The sequence below is a fragment of the Gymnodraco acuticeps genome, unplaced genomic scaffold, assembly GCF_902827175.1.
Source record: "Gymnodraco acuticeps unplaced genomic scaffold, fGymAcu1.1, whole genome shotgun sequence".
NCBI classification, from domain to species: domain Eukaryota; kingdom Metazoa; phylum Chordata; class Actinopteri; order Perciformes; family Bathydraconidae; genus Gymnodraco; species Gymnodraco acuticeps.
The window spans coordinates 20,962-40,095 of record NW_022991900.1 but is presented as its reverse complement, the minus strand read 5'-3'; the positions used below and the strand labels follow the sequence as shown (position 1 = coordinate 40,095).

Genomic DNA, 19,134 nt, shown 5'->3' with positions numbered 1-19,134 from the left:
GTGTAAACTTTTGAATTATGCACTTCATCTACTGCAAGTAGTTTCTTTGAATGTAGTAATTATGTTGTTTGTTGTTTGTGGAATCATTTATTGAAAAATGTGCGATTATAACTGAAGCAATATAAAAATGACTCCCATTAACTGAGTTTTAAACATCAGCATATCCGGTCCCGAGTCCGGGTGATGACCTGCTAACGGAAACTCTGCTGCACAATTCTTATTATTGAAACATGACCGGGAAGTTTCAAATGTGTCCGGTAAAATAAATTCTGTCCGGACATTTGACCGGCGAGAACAAATCCTAGCGGAAACCCTGCTGTGGGGGGGGGGGGGGGGTGTAACAGGAACACCTGTGGGGTGGGGGGTAACGGAAGGTTCTGATGATGTTTTGTCCTCAGAGATCACGATGAGTACGGCTTCCAGATCGTCCCTGAATATGAAGTCGAGGACATGAAACTGCTCGCTAAGATCCAGGCGCTGGAGATCCGCTCCCACAACCTGCTGAACCAGGTCCCTGCACACCTGTAACACCTGTATACTTGTAACACCTGTATCACCTGTACACTTGTAACACCTGTACACTTGTAAAACCTGTACACCTGTACACTTGTAACACCTGTACACCTGTAACACCTGTACAACTGTACACCTGTCATACAGTCCTATTAATATCAAACATATATAATTTAATACAGTTTAACACCAGTTTAATGATACAGAGTGGGGAACATGATGTGACTGATGAGCTGGTGGTTCTGATGGTTGTTGTGTTTGTCTGTGGTTCTGATGGTTGTTGTGTTTGTCTGTGGTTCTGATGGTTGTTGTGTTTGTCTGTGGTTCTGATGGTTGTTGTGTTCCCTCAGGATGGGGAAGACCGGCCTCTGATTGGTCGCTGGGCCCAGTTCCTCGCCGGCAGGTCCAGCAATGATCTCTGTTCCTCCCCGGAGCTCAAAGGCCTGCTGCGGGGGGGCGTCCCACGGGAGTACCGGCAGCGGGTCTGGACCTGGCTGGTCCGGGCCAGAACCAGGAGCGCCAGGGAGCGCCACCCACAGCGCTACCAACAGGTACACAGGAAGTACACAGGAAGTACACAGGAAGTACACAGGAAGTACACAGGAAGTACACAGGAAGTACACAGGAAGTACACCTGACACACCTGGACTTTTCAGCTCCTGAGTGCTAGCTGTTGTTAGTTAGCTACAGTTAGCTGGCAGTTGTTCGCTGGCGGTTGTTAGCTGGCGATTGTTATCTGGCGGTTGTCAGCTGGCGGTTGTAAGCTAGCTGTCGGTAGCTAGCTGTCGGTAGCTAGCTAGCTGTTGTCAGCTGGCGGTTGTCAACTGTCGATTGTTAGCTGGCGATTGTCAGCTAGCTGTTGGTAGCTGGCGATTGTCAGCTAACGGTTGTCAACTAGCTGTTGTGAGCTAGCTGTTGGTAGCTAGCTGTTGGTAGCTAGCTAGCTGTTGTCAACTGGCGATTGTTAGCTGGCGATTGTCAGCTAGCTGTTGGTAGCTGGCGATTGTCAGCTAACGGTTGTTAACTAGCTGTTGTCAGCTAGCGGTTGTCAACTAGCTGTTGTCAGCTGGCTGTTGTGAGCTGGCTGTTGTGAGCTGGCTGTTGCGAGCCAGCTGTTGCGAGCTAGCTGTTGCGAGCTAGCGGTTGTCTGCTAGCGGTTGTCAACTAGCTGTTGCAAGCTAGCTGTTGTTAGGTAACACTATATTACATGTTACTGATTAACCAGCTGCTGTGTTTCCAGCTTTGTGAGAAAAGCGATGCGTCTCCTTGTCCCGCCTCCAGACAGATCCAGCTGGACCTCCACCGCACCCTGACCACCAATCAGCACTTCTCCTCACCCTCTAGCCCCGCCCTCCAGCAGCTGCGCCGTGTCCTATTGGCCTTCTCCTGGCAGAACCCTGCCATTGGCTACTGCCAGGGCCTCAACAGGTAAAGACATGTTCCTACTTTGACACAGGTGAGGCCCCTCTGTGACACTGTGCGGAAACAGAGGCCGTTTCTCAATCGCGAGTAAACTTGCTGCAGAGCAACTATTTCAAGTATACTACGTCATCGAGTGGCACCGAAGGACTGTTTAAATGCCCAGCATTCTGCGCCACTCGATGACGGAGTATACTTGAAATAGTTGCTCTGCAGCAGGTGTACTCGCGATTGAGAAACGGCCAGAGAGAGACATGTGACGTAGCATGTCATGTGACATGTCATGTAACTGTTCCTCAGGCTGGCGGCTCTGGCCCTGCTGGTCCTTCAGAGCGAGGAGGAGGCATTCTGGTGTCTGGTGGCCGTGGTGGAGAACATCCTGCCTCCGGATTATTACACCAAGCAGCTGCTGGCCTCACAGGTCTGAGTCTAAACCAATTCCTCTGAGTCTAAACCAGTTCCTCTAAGTCTAAACCAGTTCCTCTAAGTCTAAACCAGTTCCTCTGAGTCTAATCCAGTTCCTCTGAGTCTAAACCAGTTCCTCTAAATCTAAACCAGTTCCTCTGAGTCTAATCCAGTTCCTCTGAGTCTAAACCAGTTCCTCTAAGTCTAAACCAGTTCCTCTAAGTCTAAACCAGTTCCTCTGAGTCTAATCCAGTTCCTCTGAGTCTAAACCAGTTCCTCTAAATCTAAACCAGTTCCTCTAAGTCTAAACCAGTTCCTCTAAGTCTAAACCAGTTCCTCTGAGTCTAATCCAGTTCCTCTGAGTCTAAACCAGTTCCTCTAAATCTAAACCAGTTCCTCTTAGTCTAATCCAGTTCCTCTGAGTCTAATCCATTACATTACATTACATTACATTACATTGCATTTAGCTGACGCTTTTGTCCAAAGCGACTTACAATAAGTACATTCGACCAGGAAGACACAACCTTGAAGAAAACAGAATCATAAAGTACATCAGGTTTCATAGAGCCAAACATTTCAAGTGCTACTCAACTGGCTTTAGGTAATCCAGTCCTTTATTGGTATAAAAGTGCTTCGTTAATCGTTCTAACGCTCGAAGTGGAGTCGAAAGAGATGAGTTTTCAGTTTGCGCCGGAAGATGTGCAAGCTATCTGCCGTCCTGATGTCAATGGGGAGCTCATTCCACCATCTTGGAGCCAGGATAGCAAACCCACGTGTTTTCGCCGATGGGAACTTGGGTCCCCCTCGCAGCGAGGGCGCAACGAGTCGTTTGGCTGATGCAGAGCGTAGTGCACGCGCTGGGGTGTACGGTTTAACCATGTCCTGGATGTAGGAAGGGCCAGATCCATTCGCAGCACGGTAAGCAAGTACCAGTGTCTTGAAGTGGATTCTAGCAGTTACCGGAAGCCAGTGAAGGGAGCGGAGGAGCGGAGTGGTGTGGGAGAATTTAGGAAGGTTGAAGACCAGACGAACCGCTGCATTCTGGATGAGCTGCAGAGGTCGGATGGCACATGCAGGCAGACCAGCCAGGAGGGAGTTGCAGTAGTCTAGGCGTGAGATGACGAGAGCCTGGACCAGAACCTGAGTCGCTTTCTGAGTCAGCTGGGGACGTATCTTCCTGATGTTGTAAAGCGTGTATCTGCAGCAGCGGGTTGTAGCAGCGATGTTTGCAGTGAAGGACAGGTTGTTATCTAGGGTCACACCCAGATTCCTTGCAGTCTGAGTCGGGGAAACAACTGAGGTGCCGATGTTGATTGTCAGGTCAAGAGTTGGACAATCTTTTCCCGGGAGGAAGAGCAGTTCAGTCTTGTCAAGGTTGAGTTTGAGGTGATGAGCAGACATCCACTGAGAGATGTCAGCTAGACAAGCAGAGATGCGTGCGACGACCTGGGTCTCTGAGCGGGGAAAGGACATAATTAGTTGGGTGTCGTCAGCATGGCAGTGGTATGAAAAACCATGCGGGCTAATGACTGATCCGAGCGAGTTGGTGTACAAGGAGAAAAGGAGGGGACCAAGAACAGAGCCCTGAGGGACCCCTGTAGTTAATTGACAAGGGTTGGACTCGGACCCTCTCCAAGTAACCCTGTAGGTACGGTCTTTGAGGTATGAGGTGAGGAGGGAAAGTGCAGAGCCTGAAACTCCAAGTTCTTGGAGAGTGCGAAGGAGGATCTGATGATTCACCGTGTCGAATGCAGCAGACAGGTCCAACAGGATGATGACAGAGGAGAGGGAGGCTGCTTTAGCCGTGTGCAGTTCCTCAGAAACAGCAAGGAGGGCAGTTTCTGTGGAGTGACCTGCCTTGAAACCAGACTGGTGCGGATCCAGAAGGTTGTTCTGATGGAGATAACAGGAGAGTTGTTTAAAGACAGCGCGTTCAAGTGATTTAGACAGGAACGGGAGGAGAGAGACAGGCCTGTAGTTTATAACATCAGACGGGTTGAGAGTGGGTTTCTTTAGGAGAGGGTTTACTCTTGCCTCCTTGAGACTGTTTGGAAAAGTGACCAGAAGTTAGAGAAGTGTTGATGAATGAAATGGGTGAGAAACGGTAGAATATCAGGAGCGATAGTCTGAAGGAGGTTTGAAGGGATAGGGTCCAGAGGACAGGTGGTAGGACGGGCAGAGGTAATGAGGGTAAGAACCTCACTTGGAGAGAGAGGGGAAAAGGAGGTAAGTGTGTTGGTGGAAGGAAGGTCTGGTGACCCAGCGGTGAGTAGAGGTGAGTCAGAAAAAGAAGAGCGAATATCATCAACCTTTTTTTCAAAGTGGGTAACAAAGTCGCTTGACAGAAGGGAGGAGGGGGGAGGGGCTTTGGGGGGGTCCAGGAGGGAGGAGGGGGGAGGGGCTTTGGGGGGGTCCAAGAGGGAGGAGGGGCTTTGGGGGGTGTAAGAGCCATTTAGGCACATTATTTTATGGTAATGAATTATGGTTTTGTGAGCCAATTGAATATTCTTTAATTTAACTTAAATGAGCTGAATAATTATGAATTACTATTATACTGTTTTTGTAACGTGTCATCTTGCTTATGGACAGCTCTAGTTTATGTTTGTTATTATTTATACAAAGCAATAGGAGGGGCGTGCTCAGGTATAAATGACGCTGCCAGCATGACACAGCAGGAAGTCTAGAGAGGAAGTTGGAAAAAGTTTTTGAACGCACACATCCGTATGACCAGGAATCTTGTTTGTTTATTTGTTTTAAATACCGTGCAAACGTTGCACGTCGGCAGTGGGCCGCCATCTGATGGAACCTTTCAATAAAGCACCTGAATGGAACAAGCAAGGTATCTGGTTTCTTGAATATACGCGAGTCAATACTCGAGCTCGCCTCCTAGACTAAGTGGCCTTTGAGCATTCATTTTCTTTGGACAATTGGCCATTACAGTAAGTCAAAAACTTCCGACAACGTCGTGAGGATTACTAGCGTGTAGGAAACTACTATCACTGGAATTGTCGGATGTGGATCTGATCGTGGCTACTGGAGCTGCGGCAGAAACAAAGTGGATCTGATCGTGGCTACTGGGCCAAGGGACCATTTGGATTATCCTCTACCGTGTGGACATGGACTGCAGGCTGTCACGCTACTCTGCATGCCTTTCATTGGAGTTCGAGCCACTTGGTAAAACAGCTGTTGTCTTTTGTTCAGACAAACCGGCTGAATAATGTCGGAGGACAGCGCCACTGAGGGTGCATTTACGGTCGACGCCCACAAGAGGGCAGCAAAACCAACGGAAAAGGCCATGGAGCAGCGGCTACAGCTCTGCATCAATGCAAGGAGAGGTAAATTAAGACAACTCACTGCCAAAATGAATGAAGTTGAGCCTTTAATGGGCAACACCTGTAACTTGATGGAAGTTATCTCAAAGATGAAACATTTCAAGGCAATATTTGAGGAGTTTTAAAGACTGTAACTGCTCAGTTGTGCTTTTTATGAATGAAGAAGAACAGAGCCATGATCAAGAGAGCTGGTTTGAGCCTAAATCTCAGAGGTTTCAGGACTTTATTAATGAAGCTGATGTGTGGATTAATTGTGATGAACATTACAAAGAAATACCACAAGCCTGCAATGATGATGTTTCTCATAAGGACAGTGTATCTGTGGTGTCAAGATCCAGTAGAGCTAGCAGGGCTTCATCCGCTTCAACAGCATCCTCAGCACGACTAAGAGAGGAAGTAAAGCGTGCAGCTTTGGAAGCCAAGGCTGCCTCGCTAAAGCAAAGTCTTGGCAGTTGAGGAGGCACATCTTCGGGCTGAGAAAGAAGAGCTGAAAATTAAAACAGCCTTAGCAGTGTCAAATGCTAAAATTAGAATGTATGAAGAGTATGACGCACAGGATAAGAGCGATGCAATGAACACGTATTTGGACAATGCAAACACACGGCAGAAAGAAGACACACAAGAGCAAGCAGGACACAGCCATCCACTAATCCCAAGCAGTCATGTAAACCCATCAGATAGGTCTATTTCAGCACCTGGAGCTAGACCTAAAGCACCAAAGGCTCTGGACTCAAGTACATTAGCCAGTGGGGCACATCAGCGACAAAGTGACTATGAAAAGGACATATGCAAAGTAATCAAGAAGCAGACTGATATAACAGAAATGCTTGTGAAACATCAGCAGCTCGCCCTTCTCCCACAGCGTGATATTCCTGTTTTTTATGGTGACCTGCTCGACTTCAGATCTTTTCTTAAGGCATTCCAACACACAGTCAGCTCCAGAACAGACAATGCTGCAGATAAGATGTATACATTTAATTTATATAGCACTTCTCATCTGCCAAGACAAATCTCGAAGTGCTTCACAACAAGGGATATTGATACACTTTGAGAGATTAAACAAATAATTGTAATAATAATAAGAAATCAAAAAATAAAAAATAAAATAGCGTACAAAAGTAAAAGTCGGAGATAGCGATAAAAATGGCAATACTCCAGGTGTACCATGCTCAAAGTTTATTGGAAGGCCTGCCGAAAGAAGAGGGTCTTAAGGCCGGTTTTTGAAGACCTCGGTGGAAGGGGCAGATCTCAGCTGATCTGGGAGGGAGTTCCAGAGGCGCGGGGCGAATGAGCAGAAGGCTCGGTCTCCCATTGTTCGGAGACGTGTGCGGGGGATGTGAAGAAGAGGAGCGTGGCTGGAGCGGAGAGAGCGGGTAGATGTCTGGGTATGGATGAGGTCACAGATGGTATTTTGGGCTTTGTCCATTCCGGGCTTTGTACGTGAGGAGCAGAACCTTAAACTGGATCCTGTAGTGGACTGGGAGCCAGTGTAGTTTTGCAAGTATGGGGGTTATGTGTGCGGACCTTTTTGTACCGGTGAGAACTCTGGCTTTGCTGTTCTGGACAAGTTGCAAGCGGTTGATGGATTTGGCTGGGAGAACCGGAGAGGAGTGCATTGCAATAGTTCTAGTCTTGAGAAGACGAGTGCATGAACCAGTTTTTTGATGTCATCAGTTGAGAGAGAGGGCTTCAGTAGGGAAATGTTTTTCAGGTGAAATAAGGAGGTCTTGGTGATGTGTTTGATGTGGGCTTGGAAAGACAGAGTGGGGTCAAACCTTACACCGAGGTTGGTGACAACGGATGAGAGACAGGAATGAGCTGACCATCAAGGGAGGGGCTGATGTTGGCGACCTTGGCAAGCTGGTCAGTGGTGCCTATCAGGATTGCCTCCGTCTTGCTGCTGTTGAGCTGAAGGTAGTTGGTGGTCATCCAGGAGCGGATGTCTTCCAGGCAGGTGTTTAGTGTTTGGATAGTGGTGGTATTGGGTTGTGTTTTGATGTAGACCTGAGTGTCGTCGGCATAGCAGTGGAAGGTTGATGTTATGTTGTCTGATGATATGACCCAGAGGTAATAGATAGATTAAAAACAGGATCGGCCCCAGCACTGAGCCCTGTGGGACCCCGCATGTCACTGCGGTGTCGTCAGACCTGGAACCCCCCAGAGACACGTTGGTACTTCCGGTTGGTGAGGTAGCTTGAGAACCACTTCAGAGCCGTGTCCGTCACCCTGGTGTAGGTCTCGAGGCGGTGGAGGAGGATGGTATGGTCCACTGTGTCGAAAAATGTACTTCCTGGAACAGTATAACAAGAGGGTGATCCCAAAGACATTGTAAAAAAGCTGCCAGCATATGCCCCCCGACCGTGGTTTTCAGAGAGCCATGGACATGTTGGAAAACTGCTACGGCAACCCACTGAAGATTGCCACCCGCTTTGATGGAAAAGGTGCTAAAATGGCCGCAAATAAAACCAGAGGACTCACAAACACTCAACAAGTTTTCCCTATTCCTTTTAAATTGCAGAAACGCCCTGGAGGATGTGAATTACATGGAGGAGCTGGATAACCCTACTAATATGAGAGTTATCGTCTCGAAGTTACCCTATAAATTCATAAAAAGATGGAAGGTGCTGGCATTCAAGATCCAAGAAAGGAGCCAGAGAAGAGTGAGATTCAAAGACTTGTCGACTTTGTGGATAACCAAGCCAAAATCCTGGCCGACCCTCTCTTTGGTGACCTGCAGGGATCTGCTGCCGAAGCGAAAAGCAGGAACGTTTTACAAATGGAGAAAAATACCAGGAGTGGAAAGGATTAAAGGAAGCATCTTTGCAACCAGTGTGGCCACATCAACAGAGGAAGATCATTGCAAACCTCTGACAGTGAATAGCAGGACGTCAAGTAATGTTGCCTTCATGAAGCCATGTTTGTTCTGCAAGAAGGACCACGCACTATTGGAGTGCCATCAGATTGCAGAACAACCTCATAAAGACTCATAAAGACAAGGTGGACTTTAGATGGAAATCTGGACTATGTTTTGGATGCCTAGTTAAAGGGCACGTGAGTAAAGACTGCAAAAAGAGAATGACATGCCAAACATGTTCAGAAAGACACCCAAGCTTGCTGCACATTCATAGAATAGACAATGTTTCCAATCATGCACGTGCAGAAAGCCAAGAGGTGGCCAGGTCAGACAGCACAGTAGTTTCAAGTGGCACTGGTGAGCATAAACCAGGAGACTGTGAAGGGGCCGGAGATAGATGTGTTCTTGCTATTCTTCCAGTCTACATCAAAGCAAAGACAGGAAGCAAGCTTGTGAAAACCTACGCCTTCGTGGACCCTGGGAGCTCGGCAACATTTTTGCACAGACTCTTTAAGCAAGGCAGCTAAACCTGCAGGGAAAAGGAGCGCAGCTTGTCCTAACAACAATGAGCTCAACCAAACAAGTGAAAAGTTCTCTGCTGAGAGATTTGGAGGTCTGTGGAATCAAAGAAGAAAAGTTTATCAGCTTAAAAAAGGTTTTCACGCAAAAGAGCATCCAGTAACAAAGGATCATATTCCTCTTCAGAAAGACATTGAAAAATGGCCACACCTTCAGGAAGTAGAGCTGCCGTGCATCGCTGCTGAGATAGGACTCCTAATTGGAAATGACGTATATGAAGCTTTCGAGCCATGGAAAGTCATTCACAGTCAGAACAACGGCCCATATGCTGTAAAGACGGTCCTTGGCTGGACTATTAATGGCCCACTTAAAGAACAAGAAGACAGTGAGCCAGAGGACGGTGAGCAGCACCAAGTCACAATCAACCGGATTGCAGTAGAGACTGTGGAAAGGCTACTCATACAGCAATACAATGCAGACTTTCCTGAGCATTGCTACAGCGACAAACTGGAAATGTCACGAGACAAACAAGTCATCAGCTCTCTGTCCAGCTCAATCCATCATGCTGAAGGACATTATTACATCAATCTACCTACAAAGACATCATTGGTCAGCTTGCCAAACAATAAGTATGCTGCAGTGCAGAGAGCAATTAACCTAAAGAAGAGACTCACCAAAAAACCAGAATTCACCAGGAATACACAGACTGTAATTAGTGACCTGCTAATAAGGGATATGCAGTTAAGGTGCCAGAGACACAACTGAGCTGGCAAGACGACAGAGTGTGGGTATATCCCACACCATGGTGTGTACCACCCACAAAAGAAAAAAACTCCGGGTAGTCTTTGACTGTGCCGCAAGTTTCCATGGAACCTCAATCAACAATGAATTGCTTCAGGGTCCTGACCTTACAAGCTCCCTCATCGGAGTCCTGACACGTTTTTAGACAAGAGCCTGTTGCAATGATGGCAGACATAGAAGCCATGTACCACCAAGTCAGAGTCCCCAGAAGAGGATACAGACCTCCTACGCTTTTTGTGGTGGCCTAATGGAGACCTCACACAAGAAATGGTTGACTGCAAAATGGTTGTACACATTGTTGGCGCCACCTCGGCTGCCAGCTGTGCTAACTTTGCCTTAAGAAGAGCAGCAGAAGAAAACAGGACTGCAGCATCAACTCAGGCCGTAGATACAGTTCTGAGGAACTTCTACGTTGATGACTGTTTAAAGTCGGTCAGTAGTGACTCTGAAGCCATTGCCCTGAGCAAAGACCTCATGTCCTTGTGCGCCTCAGGAGGCTTTCACCTTACCAAATGGACAAGCAATAGCCGAGCCCTCTTGAAAACTATTCCAGAGAGTGAAAGAGCCAAGGAAGTAAAAGACCTAGATCTGGCTAAAGAGGCCCTGCCTGTCGAAAGAGCACTCGGCGTCCTTTGGTGCATAGAATCAGATTCATTCAAGTTCAGAGTCAACATCAGCCTGAGAGCAGCCACAAGAAGAGGAGTGTTGTCAGTGGTAAGCTCCATCTATGACCCACTAGGATTCCTTGCCCCAGTTGTGCTCCCAGCTAAGATCTTTCTCCAGCAACTATGCAAGGAAAAGCTTACATGGGATGAGGACATTCCTGATGGGCTTGCACAATACTGGAACACCTGGTTAAGCCAACTACCACAGCTTTCCAACTTTTTAGTTAGGAGGTGCATCAAGCCTGAGGGATTTGGAAGTATTGCTACTGCACAGCTACACCACTTCTCAGATGCCAGTGAGAGTGGTTATGGATCGGTGTCATTCCTGAGGCTGAAAAACAAGGAAGGCCTTGTGCATTGTGCCTTTATGATGGGAAAGGCAAGGGTCGCTCCACTAAAGCAAACTACCATCCCACGTATGAAGTTAACTGCTGCTGTACTAGCTGTAAAGATGGACAGACTGCTCAGAAAGGAGCTCCAGTTAGAACTACAAGAATCAGTGTTTTAGATCGACAGTACTGCAGTCTTGAAGTACATAGCAAATGAGGCCCTACGTCTAAAGACCTTCGTGGCCAATAGGGTTGCTGTAATACATGAAGAAACAAAGGTGGATCAATGGAGGTACATCAACACCGCAGAAAATCGAGCTGACTGTGCCTCTCGTGGTATCACAGCAGAGCAGTTTGTAGCCAGACAGAGTTGGATGGAAGGGCCAGCGATCCTAAAAGACCCAGACTACAAATGGCCTGAAAAACAGGACAGTGTGAAACTCCCTGAGGAGGACAATGAAGTGAGAAAACCTGTCTTCATGCACCGTATAGACGTTGTTGAAGGCATGGACGCATTGGACAAGCTAATGCGCTACTATTCAAGCTGGTGTCGTCTGAAAAGAGCCATCGCATGGATGCTCAGACTAAGAAAAGGTCTCCTGATTCTAGGTAAAAGACGTCAAGAATTGGAGGGTCGACAAGATTCAAAACGGGCAAAAGGCCAAAAAGAAAAAAAAATGCAGCAGTATGAAGGCACACTTAAGCATGGGGCTCCTTACTGTGGAGGACTTCAACGAATCAGAGATGGTAATCATCCGCTACTGTCAATGCCGCAGTTTCCCGGCAGAGATTTCTGCTCTAAAAAACGAAAAAACACTGGTCAAAGGTAATAGTCCCATTCGGAGACTAGACCCAGTGCTGCTGGATGGCGTTCTGTGAGTTGGAGGTCGACTCAGTAAATCTGCTATGCCCGAAGAATCAAAGCACCCCATAATCATGCCCAACAACATGCATCCTACAATGCTGCTTCTGCAAGATATACACGAAAGAGTCGGACATTCAGGAAGAAATGACATGCTTTCCCGTCTGCGCCAGAGATTTTGGATTCCTGCTGCAAATTCAGCAGTAAGAAAAATCCTGTCTAGGTGTGTGACATGCAAAAAATTACAGGCAAAGAGTCAAGGACAAAAGATGGCAGATTTACCTTCAGACAGACTGCTTCCAGACAAACCACCCTTCACCAATGTAGGTGTGGATTATTTTGGGCCTATAGAGGTCAAAAGAGGTCGCAGCATCGTTAAAAGATATGGAGTATTGTTTACATGTATGACTACCCGAGCCATACACCTAGAGGTCGCTCACACACTTGACACAGACTCCTGTATAAATGCTCTGCGTCGCTTCATGTGCAGAAGGGGCCAAGTGTCACTTATGAGATCCGACAACGGCACCAACCTAGTCAGCGCAGACAAAGAATTACGGGCAGCTATGCAGCAGTGGAATCAAGCCAAAATGCAGGAAGCTCTTGCTCAGAAAGGAAATCCAGTGGGTTTTCAACCCTCCCGCTGGACCTCACTTCAGTGGAGTATGGGAGAGGCAGGTAAAATCCGTAAAGAAGGTCTTAAAGTCTGTCCTTCATGAGCAAACAATTGACGACGAGTGTCTCCAGACTGTGTTGTGTGAAGTTGAGGCCATACTTAATGACAGACCTTTAACCACATCATCTGATGACCCAAATAACATTGAACCCCGCTGACGCCAAATCATCTGCTGTTATTAAAGAAACAGCCATTGCTTCCTCCAGGGCTGAGCTGCAAGGATGACTGCTACACACGTCGCAGATGGAAGCAAACGCAGTACATAGCAGACCTGTTCTGGAAAAAGGTGGGTGCGTGAGTACCTGCCTGACCTACAGGAGCGTCAAAAATGGACTAAAGTGAAGCAGAATCTAGCACCAGGGCACATTGTCATGATCCTGGACGACAACGCCCCTCGGAGCTCGTGGCTTCTGGGAAGAGTCGTGCAGACCATCACAGACTCTAAAGGACTGGTTCGTAGAGTACTGGTTAAAAACAAAATCCAGTAACTTTGGAGAGGCCTGTGGAAAGACTTTGCCATCATTTGTGAATAGGACACTTGATTTTGCCTTTACAAAAAAAAAAAGTACATAAAATACGTATATTTAGTTTGTTTATGGAAAAACCCATGTCAAGGGGTGTAGGTGGATTCCTCCCCCAAAGGTACATGCAAACGCTGTTTGTTAGGAGTATAGTTGAGCTATTGTTAGCCATATGTTAGTTTGGAAATGACTCTTTTTATTATTATTAATTATAAGTCTTTCCCGCCTTATAATTAGGGGCCGGAATTGTAAGAGCCATTTAGGCACATTATTTTATGGTAATGAATTATGGTTTTGTGAGCCAATTGAATATTCTTTAATTTAACTTAAATGAGCTGAATATTATGAATTACTATTATACTGTTTTTTGTAACGTGTCATCTTGCTTATGGACAGCTCTAGTTTATGTTGTTATTATTTATACAAAGCAATAGGAGGGGCGTGCTCAGGTATAAATGACGCTGCCAGCATGACACAGCAGGAAGTCTAGAGAGGAAGTTGGAAAAAAGTTTTTGAACGCACACATCCGTATGACCAGGAATCTTGTTTGTTATTTGTTTTAAATACCGTGCAAACGTTGCACGTCGGCAGTGGGCTGCCAGCTGATGGAACCTTTCAATAAAGCACCTGAATGGAACAAGCAAGGTATCTGGTTTCTTGAATATACGGCGAGTCAATACCCCAAAGAGGGTGGAGGGGGAAGGGGCTTTGGGGGGGTCCAAGAGGGTGGAGGGGGAAGGGGCTTTGGGGGGGGTCCAGGAGGGAGGGGCTTTGAGGGGGTCCAAGAGGGTGGAGGGGGAAGGGGCTTTGGGGGGGTCCAGGAGGGAGGAGGGGGAGGGGCTTTGGGGGGGTCCAAAGAGGGTAGAGGGGCAAGGGGCTTTGGGGGGGGTCCAAGAGGGAGGAGGGGGAAGGGGGCTTTGGGGGGGTCCAGGAGGGAGGAGGGGGAGGGGCTTTTGGGGGGTCCAAGAGGGTGGAGGGGGAAGGGGCTTTGGGGGGGTCCAGGAGGTTAGGAGGGGGGAGGGGCTTTGGGGGGGGTCCAAGAGGGAGGAGGGGGAAGGGGCTTTGGAGGGGGTCCAGGAGGATGGAGGGGGAAGGGGCTTTGGGGGGGGTCCAAGAGGGTGGAGGGGGAAGGGGCTTTGGGGGGGTCCAGGAGGGAGGGGCTTTAGGGGGGTCCAAGAGGGTGTAGGGGGAAGGGGCTTTGGGGGGGTCCAAGAGGGTGGAGGGGGGAGGGGGGGTCCAAGAGGGTGGAGAAGATGGAAAATAGTTTTTTGGGATTGGAATAGGAAGATTGGATCTTATCTTGAAAGAAAGTGCTTTTTGCCTGAGAGATGGAAGCAGAGAAAGAGGAGAGGAGAGCCTGATAGGTTAGGAGGTCATCATGGTGTTTGGATTTCCACCGGTTTCCGCTCTGCTGCCCTAAGGACGGTTCTATTAGCACGCAGTGCATCATTTAGCCAGGGAGCAGGAGGGGACTGACGAGCCTGCCGAGATGTGAGAGGACAGAGAGAGTCCAGAGAGGATGAGAGAGTAGAGAGGAGAGTTTCTGCAGCATAGTTTGGAGGCAGGAGTTGGAACGAGTCAGAGGAAGGGAGGGCTGAGAGCACCGATGAGGCAAAGGTAGAGGGGGAGAGGGAACGAAGGTTACGGCGGACAGGTGCAGGATGAGAAGAGATTAGTTTGTTATGTTTGGAAAGGGGTAGAGAGAATGAAATGAGATGAAAAGTGAGAGTCAAAGATTATATGAGAGTGAGAGTGTGTTAATTAATATATTTGGCAGTTTGGAGTAAGTCTGTAGATTTGTTTGTGTGTGTGTGTTTCATATAGCTCTCACGATAATTCATTTTTTTGGATACATTTTCCCGGAAATTGTTGCGATAAACGATAATATTGTCGGCACCATTGTATGACCATTTTAGACCACTGACATAATGATAATATATAATAATAATTCAAGTACATCCTTTCAAACTGCTAGTCACATCCTCATGTAAATGGCAATTTATCGAGTTCATTTTATTTATCGTACGATAAGTCAATGAATTGCTTATCGCGACAGGCACACAATAAAACAGTGGAATCAAACATGTGTTTGACTTTCATTAGTGAATGAAACTTTGTGCCCTTTATAGTCTGTGTCCAATATTGTGTATTTGTATATATTGTATATGTATCCTATATATATGCTGCTGACACGATAGCAGTCATTTCGTGCGCATATGTGTAATCAAACCCATGATATCAAAATCTCACTCCAGCCAGGAACCCAAAGTTGGCAACCCTGGTCTAAAGAGTGTATTCTGCAGGCGGATCAGCGCGTCCTGAAGGACTTCCTGTCAGAGAAGCTCCCTCGTCTCTCTGCTCACCTGCAGCTTCACAGCGTGGACGTGTCTCTGGTCTGCTTCAACTGGTTCCTGGTGGTGTTCGTGGAGAGTCTGCCCAGCGACCTGCTGCTGAGGCTGTGGGACGCCTTCCTGTATGAGGGCAGCAAGGTGACCCCGATAATCACTCAGATAGGTGACCACGCTACACCACGATCACTCAGAGAGGTGACCACGCTACACCACAATCACTCAGATAGAGGTGACCACGCTACACCACAATCACTCAGATAGAGGTGACCACGCTACACCACAATCACTCAGAGAGGTGACCACGCTACACCACGATCACTCAAAGAGGTGACCACGCTACACCACAATCACTCAGATAGAGGTGACCAGGCTACACCACAATCACTCAGAGAGGTGACCAGGCTACACCACGATCACTCAGAGAGGTGACCACGCTACACCACAATCACTCAGAGAGGTGACCACGCTACACCATGATCACTCAGATAGAGGTGACCAGGCTACACCACAATCACTCAGAGAGGTGACCAGGCTACACCACGATCACTCAGAGAGGTGACCAGGCTACACCACAATCACTCAGAGAGGTGACCACGCTACACCACAATCACTCAGAGAGGTGACCACGCTACACCACAATCACTCAGAGAGGTGACCAGGCTACACCACAATCACTCAGAGAGGTGACCACGCTACACCACAATCACTCAGAGAGGTGACCACGCTACACCACAATCACTCAGAGAGGTGACCACGCTACACCACAATCACTCAGATAGAGGTGACCACGCTACACCACAATCACTCAGATAGAGGTGACCACGCTACACCACAATCACTCAGATAGTGGTGACCACGCTACACCACAATCACTCAGATAGAGGTGACCACGCTACACCACAATCACTCATAGAGGTGACAACGCTACACCACAATCACTCAGATAGAGGTGACCACGCTACACCACAATCACTCAGATAGAGGTGACCACGCTACACCACAATCAATCATAGAGGTGACCACGCTACACCACAATCACTCAGATAGAGGTGACCACGCTACACCACGATCACTCAGATAGAGATGACCACGCTACACCCAATCACCAGAGAGGTGACCACGCTACACCACAATCACTCAGATAGAGGTGACCACGCTACACCACAATCACTCAGAGAGGTGACCACGCTACACCACAATCACTCAGAGAGGTGACCACGCTACACCACAATCACTCAGAGAGGTGACACGCTACACCACAATCACTCAGATAGAGGTGACCATGCTACACCACAATCACTCAGAGAGGTGACCACGCTACACCAACACTCAGATAGAGGTGACCACGCTACACCACAATCACTCAGAGAGGTGACCACGCTACACCACAATCACTCAGATAGAGGTGACCACGCTACACCACAATCACTCAGAGAGGTGACCACGCTACACCACGATCACTCAGATAGAGGTGACCACGCTACACCACGATCACTCAGATAGAGATGACCACGCTACACCACAATCACTCAGATAGGTGACCACGCTACACCACGATCACTCAGATAGAGGTGACCACGCTACACCACGATCACTCAGATAGAGGTGACCACGCTACACCACAATCACTCAGATAGAGGTGACCACGCTACACCACAATCACTCAGAGAGGTGACCACGCTACACCACAATCACTCAAGAGGTGACCACGCTACACCACAATCACTCAGAGAGGTGACCACGCTACACCACAATCACTCAGAGAGGTGACCACGCTACACCACAATCACTCATAGAGGTGACCACGCTACACCACAATCACTCAGAGAGGTGACCACGCTACACCACAATCACTCAGAGAGGTGACCACGCTACACCACGATCACTCAGAGAGGTGACCACGCTACACCACAATCACTCAGAGAGGTGACCACGCTACACCACAATCACTCAGATAGAGGTGACCAGGCTACACCACAATCACTCAGATAGAGGTGACCACGCTACACCACGATCACTCAGAGAGGTGACCACGCTACACCACGATCACTCAGAGAGGTGACCACGCTACACCACAATCACTCAGAGAGGTGACCACGCTACACCACAATCACTCAGATAGAGGTGACCACGCTACACCACGATCACTCATAGAGGTGACCACGCTACACCATAATCACTCAGAGAGGTGACCACGCTACACCACGATCACTCATAGAGGTGACCACGCTACACCACAATCACTCAGATAGAGGTGACCACGCTACCACACGATCACTCATAGAGGTGACCACGCTACACCACGATCACTCAGAGAGGTGACCACGCTACACACGATCACTCATAGAGGTGACCACGCTACACCACATCACTCAGAGGGTGACCACGCTACACCACGATCACTCATAGAGGTGACCACGCTACACCACGATCACTCAGATAGAGGTGACACGCTACACCACAATCACTCATAGAGGGGACCACGCTAAACCACGATCACTCAGAGGTGACCACGCACACCACATCACTCAGATAGAGGTGACCACGCTACACCACAATCACTCAGATAGTGGTGACCACGCTACACACACAATCACTCATAGAGGTGACCACGCTACACCACAATCACTCAGATAGAGGTGACCCGCTACACCACAACACTATAGAGGTGACCACGCTACACCACAATCACTCAGATAGAGGTGACCACGCTACACCACAATCATCATAGAGGTGACCACGCTACACCACAATCACTCAGAGAGGTGACCACGCTACACCACAATCACTCAGAGAGGTGACCAGGCTACACACGATCACTCAGAAGAGGTGACCACGCTACACCACAATCACTCAGATAGAGGTGACCACGCTACACCACAATCACTCATAGAGGTGACCACGCTACACCACAATCACTCAGATAGAGGTGACCACGCTACACCACGATCACTCAGATAGAGGTGACCACGCTACACCACGATCACTCAGATAGAGGTGACCACGCTACACCACGATCACTCAGATAGAGATGACCACGCTACACCACAATCACTCAGATGAGGTGACCACGCTTACACCACAATCACTCAGATGAGGTGACCACGCTACACCACGATCACTCAGATAGAGGTGACCACGCTACACCACAATCACTCAGATAGAGGTGACCACGCTACACCACGATCACTCATAGAGGTGACCACGCTACACCACAATCACTCAGAGAGGTGACCACGCTACACCACAATCACTCAGAGAGGTGACCACGCTACACCACGATCACTCAGAGAGGTGACCACGCTACACCACGATCACTCAGAGAGGTGACCACGCTACACCACAATCACTCAGAGAGGTGACCACGCTACACCACAATCACTCAGAGAGGTGACCACGCTACACCACAATCACTCAGAGAGGCGACCACGCTACACCACGATCACTCAGATAGAGGTGACCACGCTACACCACAATCACTCAGATAGAGGTGACCACGCTACACCACAATCACTCAGATAGGTGACCACGCTACACCACGATCACTCAGAGAGGTGACCACGCTACACCACAATCACTCATAGAGGTGACCACGCTACACCAAAATCACTCATAGAGGTGACCACGCTACACCACAATCACTCAGAGAGGTGACCACGCTACACCACAATCACTCAGATAGAGGTGACCACGCTACACCACAATCACTCAGAGAGGTGACCACGCTACACCACAATCACTCAGAGAGGTGACCACGCTACACCACAATCACTCAGATAGAGGTGACCACGCTACACCACAATCACTCAGATAGAGGTGACCACGCTACACCACAATCACTCAGAGAGGTGACCACGCTACACCACAATCACTCAGAGAGGTGACCA

General features: G+C 48.4%; 1 protein-coding gene across 4 annotated transcripts in view; it reads left to right on the top strand.

Annotated features, from left to right (window-relative positions):
- Positions 1–367: 367 nt before the first annotated feature.
- The window catches only part of LOC117535584 (TBC1 domain family member 2A-like), a 30,300-nt gene continuing 11,533 nt past the window's right edge, over positions 368–19,134 (top strand). The window contains exons 1-5 of one of the 4 annotated variants that reach the window (XM_034200103.1): positions 368–510; positions 864–1,064; positions 1,754–1,941; positions 2,233–2,353; positions 15,200–15,385. In XM_034200103.1, the coding sequence (XP_034055994.1) occupies positions 451–510; positions 864–1,064; positions 1,754–1,941; positions 2,233–2,353; positions 15,200–15,385 (756 nt within the window). In that variant the 5' untranslated portion in view covers positions 368–450. Of the gene's footprint in view, positions 511–863; positions 1,065–1,753; positions 1,942–2,232; positions 2,354–15,199; positions 15,443–19,134 lie in introns of all 4 variants that reach the window. The other 3 variants (XM_034200102.1, XM_034200104.1, XM_034200105.1) reach the window with 3 other exon arrangements.